A 17,089-nucleotide genomic window follows, 5' to 3' on the forward strand; every position below is an offset into this window, starting at 1 on the left:
CAATCAGTTATTTAGCCAGTGCCACCAGAAATGATAAAAGGTAGATACACCGGCAACAGTGGTCTGTTAGCTGGCTGACACAAACATCATTTACCCCAGAAGCAATGATCAGTGACTTCCTCCAATACCTGTACTCTTAGCAACCCTTGAAAACTCAGGCCACTGTGGATCCTTTTCCATTTCCCTAACCTCCAGGACAAGGCCCATTGTGTCCTCAAGAGGAGGGTCAGTTCGCTTACCTTCCCTCTGCCCACCCTTCTAAGTGAGACTGATGTTCCCCCACAAGGCAATTCGGACTGCTTGTCCTATCTCCCCCTTGTGCTGGCTGCTGTTACACCAAGAGAACACCAGGAGATGCTACATCCAAATATAGTGACCAGGAATTTGGACTACCCACTATGTTTTTAACTTTTGGTCAGCCTTGGTTGTGGCAGTGTAACATCCCGACCTATCAAACATGGGTTCAATTTCCACCTCGATGGGTTTTCCTCCACCTACGGCTTCGATTTTTGCTATTATCTTCAATGTAATTTTTAGGGGTTAGGAGGAAGAAGGGACAATGCAGTCTACATCTAGCCCCAATAAAGATGTAAAATAAATAAATAAAATAAGTTACAGCCATCAACTAAAAATGCAAATAAATTTTGCTCCACTTTCTCGGGTGAGTATTTACCTGGGACCCTATATCACTGCCCTCACAACACAAGTGAAAATCTCTCCAGAAGTCCTAATGTTTTTATTCGATTGAAGTGGTTTTCAGAAATTTTCTTCTGCTCGGTTTTATTCCAATTTTTTAGAAAATTATCAATGATTGGCAACCCAGTTGGCATACATGTAAATGTAATGCCATAACTCAAATATTCAGTTTACTTCTCCACGGTTTAAGAATATGGATTACAAGAGCAGAAAATGGGTTTATTCAAAATCAGAAAATGAAAATCAAAAGAGAAAGGACAAATATGGAATTAAATACAGATACAATAATGAAATATGTAGACAGCTAATACCTTCAGACAAAAATGAAAACTATTATTTCACAGGTAGGCAAAAAATAGCACTGACAGCACTTAAAAATCAATAACATTCTTGTATCCTGCTCAAGTTCTAGCTCATATTTTAAAAGTGATTTTAAGTGAGACTCAAAACAATTTTTACAAAAAAAAGCCACGTAAAAGTTAAAGATGAAAAATCCCATTTCTACTCGATTACAAGGATAATTTTTACCTTTGGAATGAAGACATTGAGGAGGAATGCAGGAATTTCAGTTGGTAGCAAGGGAAGAGTCCTGTCTGGATGAGGGACGTGACGAAACTCTGGCAATAGCGTGTACTTCTCAGTGCCCCAATTTCTTAGGCCACTGCCACCCGCGTTGGATGAACGGCCTCTTCCCCTCCCCCTGCGGATGCCACCCCCACTCCTGTCATCGTCACCCGTGCTTGGAGGGGGCGACCGGGGAGAAGCATGGGACGGAGATTGCGTGTGATGCATTGGAGATCGGGATTCGCTGGGTGGACGAACGCCAGCAACTGGCCTATGCTGTGGAAATTTCATAGTACAATTATAGAAACAAAACAATTTAAAAATATTTTCAGCAGAATATCATTACAACAATTATGAATGGCATTATAACTCTTTGGAGTGTCACTGTTAAGCTCAAACAACCAGATAGGCATATAAAATGTATTATGGCCCTCTGAGATACAGTTAATCACCTAGTTTATTTATTTTAAGAATGAATCCTCTATATAGGACTAATCTGAAAGTAGTCAAGCAATATGACTGTATTCCACTTCGGGAAGTTTAAAATAGTCAAATGAAACTCAAATTATTTGATGTGCTTGATGAAAATGGCACTTAACAAATGTAATATTTTATTTTTTACACTCAAATCCTACACTTGAATGCAAAAAATGAACCTATATCAACTCCTTATATAAGATATTAATCATAAACTGTTAGCAACAGCAGTGATGTAGTACATGTATTACAATACAGTGGAAAGTAATTGGGTTGGTACTGCCAGACAAATGCATGCAAAATGTATTAGAAAATTGTTGCGTGAATCACGTGGGTTATGAGCACAGATTTATACATTCCATTTAGTATACATGGCTATTCTTCAATCAAACCTGTTAACTATTTACTCATTTCCACAAGCTGGATAAACTAGTTTTTAAAGAATCAATTACAACTTAGATCACCTATGCTAGGCACATAATTTGGTGATAACCACTGAGTTTGTGTAATTTGGTGGTTATATGTATATTAAAATACATTGGTAGGTATTTAGCAAAAAAAATTGATTACAACACTTTCATAATGAGAACTATGCATGTTATGTAGATAGCATGTTCAGCTCAAAAATTGATATTCCATAATTTTGAATCCAACCGTTAATAAATGGATATAGTATGGTCTCTTCAATTCAAGTGTCAGCCAGCTTATCCCATAACTAGCTAACTGAGATGGTTTAGCCATTGGTCATAATACCAGTCCTTTGATAAATGCTAATACAACAATTTCTCATAGGGTAAAAATCTTTCACCTTGACCAAGATATATCCTAGTCAAGGTGAATGATTTTTGCACTTTGAAATTGTTGAATTGTAATGTGCATTAGTGGATGACTCCATTAAAAGTACCTGCAGTGGCATTTCCTGCAGTTTCTTTGAATTAGATAAATGAATTTACGAAACAACAAAGGATAATTTTGGGATAATTAGAACTGGTAGGAAGTGAGTGGATAAACGGTGAAGAAAACCCGCAATTACAGTTTACCATGTTATTCATGTGACACTTTAGCAGGGATCATATTACCAACTAAAAATAACTTTAGTCAGGCTTTCAGGAGTAAGACCCATTGGTAAACTGATAGCAAAAGGCACAAAATATCCATACACTCCATTACATCTCCATGCTAGGCCTTATGGTCTTATATGGTCAACATAAACATACACCATTTGCCACCAGGCTCTCAGATCCTCACAAATATCAATGACTTAATTTTTAGAATGAATAATGCAATGTGATCAAATCTTCCTTCTGAAATTACAAACTTGTAAAAATTGTGAAGCATCCTGGAAGTGATTCTAGTCATTATCCAGTTTAACCCTTGAAAACATTCCCTTAAGAGCTGTCCATATTCCATTCCAAACTCTCTTTATGCTTTTCTGTTACCCCACTCCTAAAAATACATGCCCCCTTTAATATAAGAAATTTTAATCAATGCAGTCCACTGTATATACATTTCACCATAAGCCCTTCCATTTACAATTGCATTCACTCATTCTTTCAACATCAGTCATGTTCAATTGCAAAATTTAGATATTTCCCATGCAGCATCACACTTATTGTGACTCCTCCATTGATTCTCACCAAACCTATCCTCTTTGGTGAGTAACGTAATATGGGGCCATTCAATTATCTTGGAGCCATTGTAAGTTTTTTTTAAATTAGGGCATAAAACCACACACAACACTATTCATTAATGATGCTTTACCTTAAGAGGGGAACCAGGAGGAGATTTCTGCCCGGCCAGTTTGGTGCCGGGGCTTTTGACGGCTGGTGTCGTGGGCGAGAGGGGATGTTTCCCGCTTCTCCGTCTCTTCTTCTTTTTCCTCCGCCTTTCGGCAGCAGCCTCATCATCCTCATCTTCCTCACCCTCTTCACCATCATCCTCTTCTTCCGAGTCTACCTCCATTTCTTCCTTCACTTTCACTTCCTCAACTTTCTTCTTCGGTGACGATTCTCCTCCCGGAGTCAATAATGCTTCCGCAGACAAAGACTTTTTCCAACTACGCATCATGCGGTGCTCAAGAGTCTCAGGCATTGAAACGAGTTTATGGTCAACGTGAGTGTAAATGGTTCCCATGGAAGACGTGAATAACAAGTTGTGCCAAATGCTGCCCGGATCATTCCCGCAATTGGCAGGCGTGTGCCACTTGTCAAAGTTGACTATTAAGCCACTAGGACCTAGAGAAGCACTGTCTCTGCTTTCTTGCCACACCCACCTATGATGTCGGACGTGAGATAGCTTTTCCAGTTGTCTAGCGTGTTTCCACCTGGCACAAGTACAAATGAATGGCTACAATAGATCAAGCATATCATGGCTCAATGAATCGAGGATTCAACGACTACCATCAATCCCAACACAAAACACAACCCAAATTTATAACTAATTTAACAAATAATTTAGAACAAATATAAAACTTATACTTAAAAAATTGAACCGCCAATAAATGTAAAGCTACAGAGATACTATATAATTACAACAGATAAGAGGCAAAATGACGTGTGATCCACTCTTCAAAGAGTTTCTTCAAATGAGAAGAAAAAATAAAATAGAATTGCTATTGGCAACTCAAGTGCTCTTGATGAAGACAGACCATAGCCAATGTGCATGTATCAAGGGCAGAATGACCTTAGTTTTCAAAGCACCTATTTCAGCTACTACTACTACCTATAATATTAACAACATTAATTCAGATGCAAGACTGAAAACAATACTACTCAAAATTTATTTTTTTAATGATGTTTAATTATGAAAAAAATTAGACTCAGATTCCATTTCAAACTTTCTGCAAACGGCATTACATACATACCTATGCAAATGGCATTACTTAACTATGCTATTTCTCTCTACTTCAAGACAGTAAACACCAAAATACCCAAGCTCCATTTTGCAAAGATAGAAATATACTTTACCTATGAAAAACTCCACCTAATGCTAGCAACCAAAGTTCCTCAGGCGAGGCATCCACAAAGCGAGAGAATGAAAATCCTTCAAAAGAAAAGGGACATTGAAATCATTATGGGGAATAATGTCATGATTTTTAGTAAGCCTCATATTTCACACAATGCAAATTAAAAATTATTTAGGTGCTACGTTAAACTTCCGCATATTTCTTGGGCTCCATTCCAAATGTCAACTATGAGTCTTACATTCAAATATATCCTCTGACTGATAAAATATTAATCTCCAATTGATTCACATTATACTCATGTACTAGTAAAATACATGGATCACATTTCATAATACATTATAAGGTAGATAAATGACAGTATGATGGTTAACAAAGAGACCCAAAAGTAGCTGGACTTACTCATTTGCAGTTCAAAAATGGGAAAGTTAGAAGCAATAAAATCATTCAAACACTTGAATACCTAAGCTTAGGGTTGCCAATGTCTTGGAAAAAATCACAGCTAAAAGATTCAATAAAATTTTACTTAATTTTATTCAGTAAGAATGGCATAAAAATTATTCAAAATATGCCCTGTATTTTGCTTTAAGCTCACATTAAACATGAACAGTGACAAAGAAAACTGGAACAAAGAAGTTTTTGACAAATTCAAAGAAACTGCATCAGCTACTGCGAAAGTTACTTTCAATAAAGTCATCCACTAATGAACATTAGAATACAATACTTTGAAATTGTGGCATTGTAAGAAACAAGCTTTTGCTTATACTCCACTTTCTCCATATTGATAAGGCATAGATGCAATTTTGCAGCTACGTTAAATTCATGGAAAATAATATTCTCATTTTGAAATAAATACAAGACAAAATTTACCAGTACCAGAGAAAAATGGGAACCAGGGAAGTGCAAAAAAAACTAAGACAAGACATTTGACAGATCGTGGCAAATACAAAAGATAAAGGGGGGGAGGGGGGTGGAAGATTGGCAACCCTACCTAAGCTACTTTTCCACTGGCCAGTAGTATCAGAAAAATAGCATGTATCCAAAGGATCTCAATTTCAAATATTAATACAGAATATTAATGGTAACATTATATCAATGCATAAACAGGTACCTGACTTGGATGCGTCCGCGTTACTGTCAGAATGAAAGAGGGAGAAGTGTATCTTGTCAGGGGTATATACACAAAACTTTTCTGCAAATAAACGCTTCTGCGATGAGAGTTTGAAACCATCATAGGCCAGCTCCCACACGATTCGGGGCATCAAAAAATCTGAGGGTCGAATGATCATTGAAGATTTGGCTTCTCTCCTTTCAAACAATTCAGGATGATTGCAAACCTATCATTCAAAAGAAAGTATGTTTTCACTTTGCCACTTGATTAATAGCAGGCAACTAAAGCTATGGGTGTGAATAACAGCACAATCAACACTATGACAAATGACATACTAGACATTATGAACATTCAAAAGAGGAACATCAACTAATACTAAATCATACCTTACGAAACTGCATCACCAAATTCATAAGGCTGGATGTTACACTTTGTGACGTCAAAGAACCACTTGACCCTCCACCAGAGGAATAAAGAAGATCTTCAATACGAATCTTCTTTTTCAGTGCTGCAAATGAACAAATTACAGAAAAGTCAAGAAATGTCTCCATAAAACCTATTCAGCAAGAAATGCTCTTTCCTTAAAATTATGCATTTCTATTCAAAATTAAAAGATAATACCAGTTTTAATTTAGAAACGGAAGTTGAGCACTAGATGCCATTATAGATATATGAGCATTTATAGAAAGGAACACAGAATACAACTGGGTTAAAATGTCTTGGTGTGCTTTGGAGATTTTAAGAAAGCCTTGGATAGAGACGAAAAAGCTGATGAAAGTATTACAGAATATAGGAGAAGTCTGAAGGGATAGACAAAATATTATTAACCTCGATATGAACCAGAGGGCAAAAGTGAGGGTGGCAGGGAGAGAATCTGGATGTGCAGAGAAAGGGATTACGGGTTTAATATTTTTTTAAATATAGCACCCATATAATGCACTCCAACTATGAATTTTACAAGAATGAACAAATCCTTATTAATAAATTCTCATCATGTTAACAAAAGACAAAAGCAATAAAGTTAGACCAACTATAAAAACCACCCACCAAATAGTAGTACATCTTTAGTAACAACGACTCACCTAGGTACAGTAATTTTTGACGGGTAGTTAGAGGACAGTAAACCATGATCTCTATTTTGTCAGAGAGTTCATTTTCCACATCCTTCTTGATGCGCCGAAGCATAAACGGTTTCAGAATCAGATGCAATCTTGACAAATGCTCTAAATTGGAATAAAGTAAAATTAAAAGTTACCGAGCAGAATTAAGTCTTTCTTCATATAATAATTTCTCTTATAATTTATGAAAAGTAAAATATGATCTCAATAGATCATTATTTCTTAATGTTACACTCACTTTCATCGATTCCAGTTTTGTTTTCAGCATGGTTTTCAATGTCTCTAGAAAACCACTCAGAAAATTCAGCATGTGAGTCAAAAAGTGTAGGCATGATGAAATGAAGCAAAGCCCAAAGCTCAGCCATGCTGTTCTGGATAGGTGTGCCACTCAGAAGAAGGCGATTTCGGCAGTTGAAACTCAGCAAGACTTTCCATCTCATACTGAAATCAAACGAGAATTAGAATGCGTTATTTTTTCTAAGGAAATGCCAGAATTAATAAATTGAATCCCATTTTCATTACTTATTGAATTTTAAGCATCTCGAACATGGTAAGTGACCATGAAGAATTTACTTAGTGCACCTGTTTCAAAAATTATGTACACACACTTTGAAAATAACTGTATGTTATCACCCCAGTAGCTAGTGCCCATGGAAAAATATTACACATTCCAAGCAGCTTTTTCGAATCCCAACAAACAATCTTTAACATGAAGGCTCAAACTTCCACCAAAAATGGGAAATTGTTTGTAAAGAGTCAGAGAAGTATGCACAATTAAACATATAAAAGATAACCAAAACCAATTTAAAATAGCATCAATACAACATTCTGCAATTCAGCAGTTATGTGATTTGGGCCTCAAGAAAAAAAGTGTGGATGCAGTCTGCAAAGGGGATATCTACATCTTCTCCATTACCCTATTCTCATATTTCTATTTTGATTTTGAGTGACCACACCAGAGACACCAAGCCTTGCCCTGAACCTTTCCCGACGTCCCGTGTCGCCTCTGTGTCCGTCAGTCGAGCATACGACCACACCAGAGATGCCCAACCTTGCCCCCCCTCGCTCGTCCCTCCTCCCCAATGCCTGAACCCCAAAGCTTGATAAGGGTTAAATACAAGACTCATAAACCGAATACGACTCTCTCATTCTGTGCTACGTTCCCACCAATGATGTCGCAGCCTCCAACCACACGACAGGGCGCACTGATACACTCTACACCACTAGTCACTTCCCTACAATATTCCCTTGCTCCCATTGATTGAGATTGACAACATTGTCACCAGCGATACTTTGGCAATACTTTGTGGTCTATTAAGGAGCTTCTCTCAGTTCTTCATGGTGAATTGAAGGCAGTAGTTTGAGAAGCTATAAACAGCAAAAGCAGGCATCTGATGCTCTAGAGAAAGGCTCATTGAAATAGAAATTTTTAAAGAAAAATGTTCCTTCATTCTAGATTAAAAAAGCATTGGTAATTACAATTTTTTTGGTATAAGAAGAATTTCGGAGTATTTAGTGCCACAGACTTGCATTCAGTCACTATCTATAGTTTTTCAGTTGATAAACAATTATATTAGAAAGCAATTTTGCGTATGCTGTTCCCAAGTTTATTATTTTCAATTCAGCAAGTACCAATGTTTTAGATGAGAGGAAACCCTTTGCATTTATCAGCCAGTGAAGGAGAAAAAACCCTGCACTGTAGTGACTGGGACAATACAGTAAGTTTTGCTCATTCTTAGTTGCTTATTAGGTTACAAGCTCATGAAATTGAATGGTTCTTCATTTCATTCCATAAAAAGTATGAAGACATCAAACAGGTCACCTGTGTAGAACACCAAGCTACTCTCAAATTTGAATCTGGAGGGAATATTTCTTTAGAGACCTTTGCAAACTAGTTGTCTCTCTTAATTTTCCCACCAAAAATATAATCACAGGAAATTGGAGTCACTGAATACTAATTGAACAAAATGTGCCCTTTGAGGGCCCACACCTACCTGCTTAAGGCATACCAAAGTGTAGGTTATCGATGGTTTTTACTTGGGGTAGTTTTAGGGTAATTTTAAAAATTGTTGCAAATTAAAAATGCAATCTTAAACGATCTTCAAAACAAGTTAGATAATCTCCAATGATCTGAACACGAGGTATCTCTAAATGATTGTACATGAGAGCACAGACAATGAGAGTGTGCAATATCTCGGTGGATGAACTCAAAGATGAACATATTCTATTGTTTCAGGCTTCACTTCGTGGAAGTATTTAATATCCATTACTAAAAAGAAAGAAAGACTCGTACTTTTCCACAGATTTTATTATACGGTACAACGCAAACACAAAGCAAACAAAACAACAAAATAACAAAACAACAAAAACAAAAAGCAATGGCCATAAAAAGCATTTTCGTATCACAGCCCGCAGTATCTAAAGATTTTAAGTGGTGCTCGATCCCGTTTCTGGGAGATCTTTCATATAGGATTTCCAACTGCCTACCCACCTCACTCAAAGCAGCCTTCTACCCACCCATAACCCTCTCCAAACTTCTAGCCAATGGAAAAGACACCCAGGATAGCCTTCTCAAATCAGGCATTTATAAACTGAAATGCGAGGATTGCAACAGCGTTTATGTCGGTCAGACCGGCAGGAATATCAAGTTACGAGTCAAGGAACACGCAAGGTGTCACAAAAATCAGAATAACAACTCTCTCTTCGCCAAGCATTTACTAGAATTCAACCACAGCAGTGACTTTGTCCCAGAGATATTACACACCCTCCCAAAAGGATTAAAAATGGACGCTCTCGAGCAATTAGAGATTAGAAGGCACTTGGTGAACCCCAACACGACACTTTGTAATGAGCAATTGTTCCCATGCCCCTCCCCACTCCTCTCCGAGAAACTAGCCTGGAAATGGTCAAAACAATCCATCAACGCACCTGCGAGCCCCCACCCCTCTCAAATCCTTCCAACCCTCCCCGCCCCCACTCTGTCCTGAGGGTATATATGCTTGCTCTGTCTGTTTTGCAAATTTGTACCTGATGATGCCGCAAGTCGGTGAAACGCGTTGTACCGTATAATAAAATGTGGAAAAGTACGAGTCTTTCTTTCTTTTTAGTAATGGATATTAAAGATGAACCTTCGGCTCCACATCCAGATTAATTAATTTCAATTTCAAGTTTAACAACCTAGGACTCATGTTTATGATAAACCTGCAAAATTAAATAGGTTGTTTAAATTATTGATTGGAAAGACTAAATGCAGTGCATGGATAACCCTATGGTGCTCCGACACAAGGAAACCTTACTAATAGACCAGTATTAATTTATGCTCATGAACATTAAACATTACCCAGATGTAACCCATCAGTTGCCTAATTTTGAAGCAGATCATATGGATCATAAAGCAAACACCCCAAAGCCAAGGGATGACCTTTGGCCTAGTGACCTAGTGTTAACCATCTCTCCTCCACCCTATGCTGGTCTGTTGCTGCTGTCACGTCATCACTACGAGTCTAGATACCTACTGTGAAGATGAGGAAGATAAGCAGTTTTTCAAATACTGTTTTGTTCAACCATGTCCCTCAAAAACCTTTGGCGAACCACAAAAAGCATACCAGACAATATCAATGAATGATAACCAGAGAAAACTGTGGTTTCAAGCTTCTAGAAGATACATCAGCTAACAGCTATGTTCATTCCCACTGCCGTACAATCCAGTACAGAGTACAATCAGGATGTTTGTTTGCTTTGCAGATTTAGAGAAGGACTCCATAGGGTGGAATGGGCAGAGTAGAAGACGATATTACAGAAAATAGGAGTACACACACACACAGTAATCAACCCGAAGGTCGGTTTAGTAGGCGATGGTAGAGATCACCCAGTACTAAGCCCTATGCGGCGTGTGAAAATTCATTCATCAGGTAGGGGGGCCAGTTCCTTTCCCTGTGCCGGTTATGGTTTCCCAGGAAGACCTGGTACCCGAAAAAATCACTTCAGCTTGGGTGGAGCTGCAGGTGCACAGAGTGCCTCGCCCGGGAATCGAACCCGGGACCCTCCGGTCAGCAGTCCAATGCTCTACCCACTGGACTACCGCTACCCCTAGGAGTACACTGGAGGGATTTATCAGCAACCTGCACATGTTTCCACCTGATTAAGTGTGAGTGGTGGATGGAGAGTGGATGGGAAGTGTTAGAAAGAGGAGTAAGACAGGGGTATCTATTATCACCAATGCTGTTCAACGTATATGTGGAGGAAATGGTTCAAGAGGAATGGGAAGAACTGGAGGTAGGAATGAAAATTGGTGGGGAATACATAAAATCACTTAGGCTTGCAAGAGATCAAGCTTTAGTTTTTCAATCAGTCAAAGGGTTGCAAGCATTACTGAGAGCATTAGAAAAATAGCGTGACAGGAATGGGATAAAAATCAACATAAACAAAACCAAGGTTATGTGATTTTCAAAGAAAAGGAAAACTATGCTAAATATTAAAACAGGAGTTCATAAATCAGAGCAGGCAGAACAGTTTGCCCCTCTTGGAAGTGTTTTTGATCAAAATGGCCAAATTAGTAAGGACAAAAAATTGCATAATACATAGAACTTTCACACTAGGAGAAGGGAATTGATGATAAGGACTAAGAGTGAAAATATTGAAAAAAAGCTAGCTAAAACTTTGAAATGGAGCATGACTTTGCATATTACTGAAATATGGACATTGAAGAAATGGGCATAAACGAAACCAAACAAGCAAGTGCGAGTCGTGGTATGGGAGGAGGGAGGACTGTCAGGAGAAATGTAGGGGAGGCGGGAAAGATGGACTTTGATGGATGGTGCTTTGACTGGTAATAAGATGTTGAAGACTGTGATAGCAGGGAGAACGTTAGGCAGGCAAAGAAGGAATAGAAATATGATAGGCATGTTGGATAGCATTAAGAGAGGAAGGAAGTATACAACATTGAAGAAAGGTTTATTGGAGCGTCGCATGTCAGCTTGTGTTTTTTTTTTGAAGAAGTGTATTGTTTAACTTCTACTACATAGCCCGTGTCCATCCAAATCCTACACTAACTGGTAGATAAGGATTAATAATCACTGAATAATAGCACTCACCTGCTGGAGCTTTTGATAGCCTGGGCTTCATCCAAAACCATATACTGCCACTTTACACGATGAAAGTATTTTATATCGGCTATTACAATTTGATATGAAGTAATAACAACATGGAATGGAGACGACGTTGTATGAAGATTCGGGGATGACCAGCATTGACGAAGAATTTTCCTTTCCTAGAAACAAAAGGCAATGATTGAAATAATCAAACACACATTTAAAATATAATCAGAAAATATTATGTTAAGACTTTCAGACTATAAAACAATCACATATATGTACGCATATATTTAAAGATGAATTAACAAAGCATTTTCTATAACTTTCAAAGTTATAGAAAAATTCAAAAATTTTCAAAAATATATTATACATTATGAAAGCGTGTTTGGAAGGAAGTAAGGTCTCTAAAAGAATATTTAAAAATGTTTTCAACACCAAATGAATGGCATTATTCACATTAATAATTATTATTATAATTATTTGATAAAGTGCTGTGCACCATTTTGTTCTGTGTGTTGTAGACATATTTACTGACTATGAAAATAAGAATATATAATTAAGAACCCTGTTCTAAAATAAAAGTTAAATTAGATAACCAGTAAAGTGTGTTCTGCTGTTACAGTTCTAACCATTGAAAAGGAATGACTAGGGATAATTTGGGTGAATTCTTCTCGGGTCTTCCTCCGGGTCAATGGCAGCTATGGAGCCATTGACCCGGTGGAAGACCCGAGAAGAATTCACCCAACTAATACGCCGGGAAAGCACCAGATCTTTCATTAGGGATAATTTGCTTTCATTTTTGTGAGTCACATACAAATCTTACACATTCATTCTCCATACATACATTGCAACCCAGTATCCAATTCATTCATTTAATTTTGAGGAACTGATTCTCCAGTCAATTTGTGGGAATAACGGGGTACACTTCTAGCTAAGCATTCTTCATTGCTTCAGTAAATGCAAAAAATTGTCACATGCGAGGGCTGTTCAGAAAGTATCGTGAATTTTGAATTTCCGCAGGTTAGGTATATTTGATTTTTTGTGGCATTATGTTGGTACTTATGTCTCTCACTTATGCCGAGGAATTCGGCCATTTTGAATGTTTAGTTAATTGTTGACAGCTGTTTCGCTTGGACATGTTTTGGCTTGTCTTCGATTTTTGCCTGTTCCAAAAAATTGATCAAAGGATCTGTATAAGATTCTGTAAGAAAATTGAAATTAAGTTCGCGGACGCATTCTGAATGTTGACTGTGGCATACGGAGAAGCTACCTCGGACCGAAGAAACGTTTATCGGTGGTACAAAATGTTCTCAGAGGGCCGAGAAGATGTGAATGACGAAGAGCGTGCCGGACGCCCGAGCACGTCAACAGCAGACGAAAACTTTGATGAAGCAAAGAAAATAGTATTGTCCAATCGTCGAATCTCCATTAGAGAAGTTGCTGAGAACCTAAACATATCGATTGGCTCGTGCCATTCGATTTTTACCGATGATTTGGGCAAGACATGGGTCGCCGCGAAATTTGTACCAAAATTACTCAATTTCGACCAAAAACATCAATGCATTAACATTGCTAGTGAGGTGTTGGGACTCTGTCCATGACGACCAAAATTTGCTCCAGAGGGTCATAACTTGTGACGAATCAAGGGTTTATGGATATGATGCAGAAAACTCAATCATCCCAATGGAAGCTGCAGCATGAGCCAAGACCGAAAAAAGCACGCCAAGTTCTGTCAAATGTGAAAGTTTTGCTTACAGTTTTCTTTGATTGCAGGGGTGTGGTGCATCATGAGCTCTTACCACAGGGTAGAACAGTAAATAAGGAATATTACTAGCAAGTCATGCGCAGTTTGAACCAATCAATCTGCCACAAACACCCGGGTTCGCGGAATAACAAAACTTGGCTTTTGCACCATGCCAACGCCCCAGCTGACACATAGTTACCTGTGCATGACTTTTTGGCCAAAACCGACACACTAATGATGCCGCAGCCACCATATTCCCCAGATCTGGCCCCCAGTGGCTTTTTCTTGTTCCCAGAACTGAAGAGGCCCATGAAAGGACGATGCTACACTATGATTGACGAGATAAAGACTGCATCGAAGGAAGAACTGAACGAAATCACAAAAATGATTTTTAGAAGTGCTTCGAGGATTGGAGAAAAACAAGTGTATATCGTATCTGATGGGGATTACTTTGAAGGGGACAAAATAGATATTCATGAATAATTAATAATTTTTGAAAAAACACAAAAGTCGCGATACTTTTTGAAGAAACCTTGTATTTATTGCATGCCATGTGGTTAAAATATTTAAATATCATAGGTATCTAATGCAAAGAAAACTACCAAAAGATAATTTGTCACTTAAAATGGCAATAAAAAATTTAATAAGCAACAATTTACATCTTACCTGAGGATTCCCCCAATATGGCACAACCTTAAAATCAGGTACAAAGCGAGCCACCTCCTGCTGCCAATTATGCAGTGTTGAAGCAGGAGAAATGACCAAAAAAGGCCCCCAAATGGCTGGAATTAGAATGCAGATTATTAGCAAAGAATCAAAATGCTCATTCTCAAACATGAATGGGTCAGAATGATGCTGGTAAACTGATAACAGCGTACAGCAATTTTTTGACAGATATCCCTAATAACTTTTGTCAGGAAAATTTACTATGAGACTTAAACCAATTGGAACATGAGTATCGATCAGAGTTTTATAAGTGGGTGTCTACCAATGGTCAAAATACTGCCATGCTACTCATTCGTAAAATGGAACTGTTTTAAGTAAATGCCTTTGATAATACCATATTACTTAATATGAACTGGAATTTTTTTGTTTGGATTGTGTTGTTTCAATACTTAGGGGTTTTCAATCCAAACAAAAAACTTCCAGTTCATATTAAATAATATGGCATTATCAAAGGTTTCCAGAGTGACTAACATTCTCACTATATAATATCATCAGGATTTCCTCATGCATATTAAACATTTAAATGCTGTTAGTCCACATAAAAGGGCATGTGAGGCAAGGCAGTGGTTGACTTCAGCCTTTGCGGATCATAACATGTCAGGACTCGGGCACACAATAGATACTCTTTAATGAGTCTAAAGTTATGGAAAGCATTAGACTATATTATCCTCATCTGATTCAAGAAGCAATTGAGATAGCCAATGACTATCTAATTTTAACAGGGAAGATAGTTAATGTGCAGAAAAGACACTGAATGATAAATTAGTGTCAATGGACCACTTGATATTTTCAAGTTTTCAAGTAGCACTGGCAAAACATATTAGGGCAACTACGTAAAATGAACTCCTCAGTCAGTTTATAAATATGTTCTCAATAGAAAGAAGGAAGTGGTGAGTCTTAAAAAAATGCTCAAAATTAAAAGGTATTCCCAAGCAAAAGAGAAAACTATGACAGTACTTACAATATTTTTCGGCAATGTGGCACAGGAAAGCAATTGACTGTACAGTCTTTCCTAAGCCCATTTCATCTGCAAGAATGCCATTAATACCCTGTAAAGAAATCATTTAGAGGAATTTAAATTTCATATTCTTTGATGGTAATTTCACAAAAAATCAACAATTAAAACTTTAAAGACCGTTTCTCCATTTCATATCCACTTGAGTCAATTTACCCGAATGAGTATGTCATTATTGAATTAGAAATAGGGTTTCACCCAGTCAATTGATTTTTTGCAATGTAAAATTCTCACATTTTGAGTGCTATAATCCGGAGTGTTTACAAGGAATTTCCTGTGCATAGTTCAATTGACTTTTCTGAATGAAATCCATTAAGGTGTACATTACATTCTTATGAGTCTTGACTCTCTCCAGCTGTTTTGGAACTTCATGATTAATAATTTTTAGTATATTAGAATACATTGGCTGTCAAAGTGTCATCAGCCGGCAGACACTTCCAAATCATCAACTGGTTCATAAGATATGCCACTAAACTTTTAGGGTTTTTTTGTTGAAAGAACAACCATGTGGTGAAAAACAAATAGTATGATTTTAAAGATGGTTGAGGCCAATACTTTGTGGAAATCGGTTTGTAACGCAAAGTCTTTGATTCCTTCTTTGTACATTTATTACGATAGTATGATCCTCTTAAGAATCAGGATAAATTAAGACACGAAAAATTACTGTGATCACCTGGTCATAGAGATTGGCCAGCCAATTCATGCCCTTGAGTTGATAATGCTTCAGAACACCTCTGAATATCTTTGGTTGAGGACGTCCATCGCCAGCAGGTGTATCAGTAAGATTCAGTCCACTGCTGCTCACACTTGATCCTTGACTTGAATTTGGTCCTGCCATACCAGTCAAAGTTCCTTTTGTTGGTGACGACGTAGGAGATGTTGGAGACCCAGCCCCCGGGGCTGCCTTCGGACTTATCTGCGGATCAAAATTCCTTGCTCTTGCCTGCTCCGCCTGAAGGGCTTCTCTCACATTCTTTTTCACCTTAGCCTTGACTACTTCACTGAAATTATAAAAAAATGCAAGCGTACCTAAGACTGATGCACTTCATGGTTCATGTCAGCAACTCATGAAGAAGTTCATTCCTCTGTCTTACATTATTGCATATTTTGTACAAGCCAAACTAGAAAAAGACACTCTCGAAAGGAAAATTACCATTGTGTAATTTATGTGCAAATGGCCAATTTCCCTATCCACTATTTTGCACCAAGTGCCATTTTTCTCACAGGGCACCTTTGCAATGACATAACCAGTAATGTCATGTTGATGGCAGCACTTGACACCAAATCAATGCCAGTGAAATACATGTATTATAAAGCACCAGTATGTCAAATATTAGGGGAGGCAACATACAGACAAGCTTAGGTCATTAGCACCACTTCGAGTACTTGTGTAGAGAAGGGTAGTGTATACAAAGCAGGTGAGTGATAGAATTCTATTGGAAATGAAAACATAGTAACTTTGTGATTCCACGGAAAATTTATTACCGTACGAACTGGTTTTCGACGTTCAACGTCACCCGATGATGACGTTCAACGTCGAATACCGGGTCGTATCATTATAAATTTTCTGTGGAATCACAAAG

General features: G+C 37.8%; 1 protein-coding gene across 1 annotated transcript in view; it reads right to left on the reverse strand.

The window, feature by feature from the left end:
* The window catches only part of Ino80 (chromatin-remodeling ATPase INO80), a 196,612-nt gene that overhangs the window by 163,665 nt on the left and 15,858 nt on the right, over window positions 1-17,089 (reverse strand). The window contains exons 9-19 of the mRNA XM_071598816.1: window positions 16,180-16,507; window positions 15,453-15,540; window positions 14,432-14,547; window positions 12,022-12,197; window positions 7,167-7,369; window positions 6,893-7,033; window positions 6,197-6,318; window positions 5,811-6,036; window positions 4,704-4,779; window positions 3,499-4,060; window positions 1,225-1,536 (exon numbers count right to left, since the gene is read on the reverse strand). Coding sequence (XP_071454917.1) covers window positions 1,225-1,536; window positions 3,499-4,060; window positions 4,704-4,779; window positions 5,811-6,036; window positions 6,197-6,318; window positions 6,893-7,033; window positions 7,167-7,369; window positions 12,022-12,197; window positions 14,432-14,547; window positions 15,453-15,540; window positions 16,180-16,507 — 2,350 coding nt within the window. The remainder of the gene's footprint in view (window positions 1-1,224; window positions 1,537-3,498; window positions 4,061-4,703; window positions 4,780-5,810; window positions 6,037-6,196; window positions 6,319-6,892; window positions 7,034-7,166; window positions 7,370-12,021; window positions 12,198-14,431; window positions 14,548-15,452; window positions 15,541-16,179; window positions 16,508-17,089) is intronic.

This window comes from Hetaerina americana, unplaced genomic scaffold (assembly GCF_022747635.1).
Source record: "Hetaerina americana unplaced genomic scaffold, ioHetAmer1.1.p SCAF_10, whole genome shotgun sequence".
In the NCBI taxonomy this organism is placed as follows: domain Eukaryota; kingdom Metazoa; phylum Arthropoda; class Insecta; order Odonata; family Calopterygidae; genus Hetaerina; species Hetaerina americana.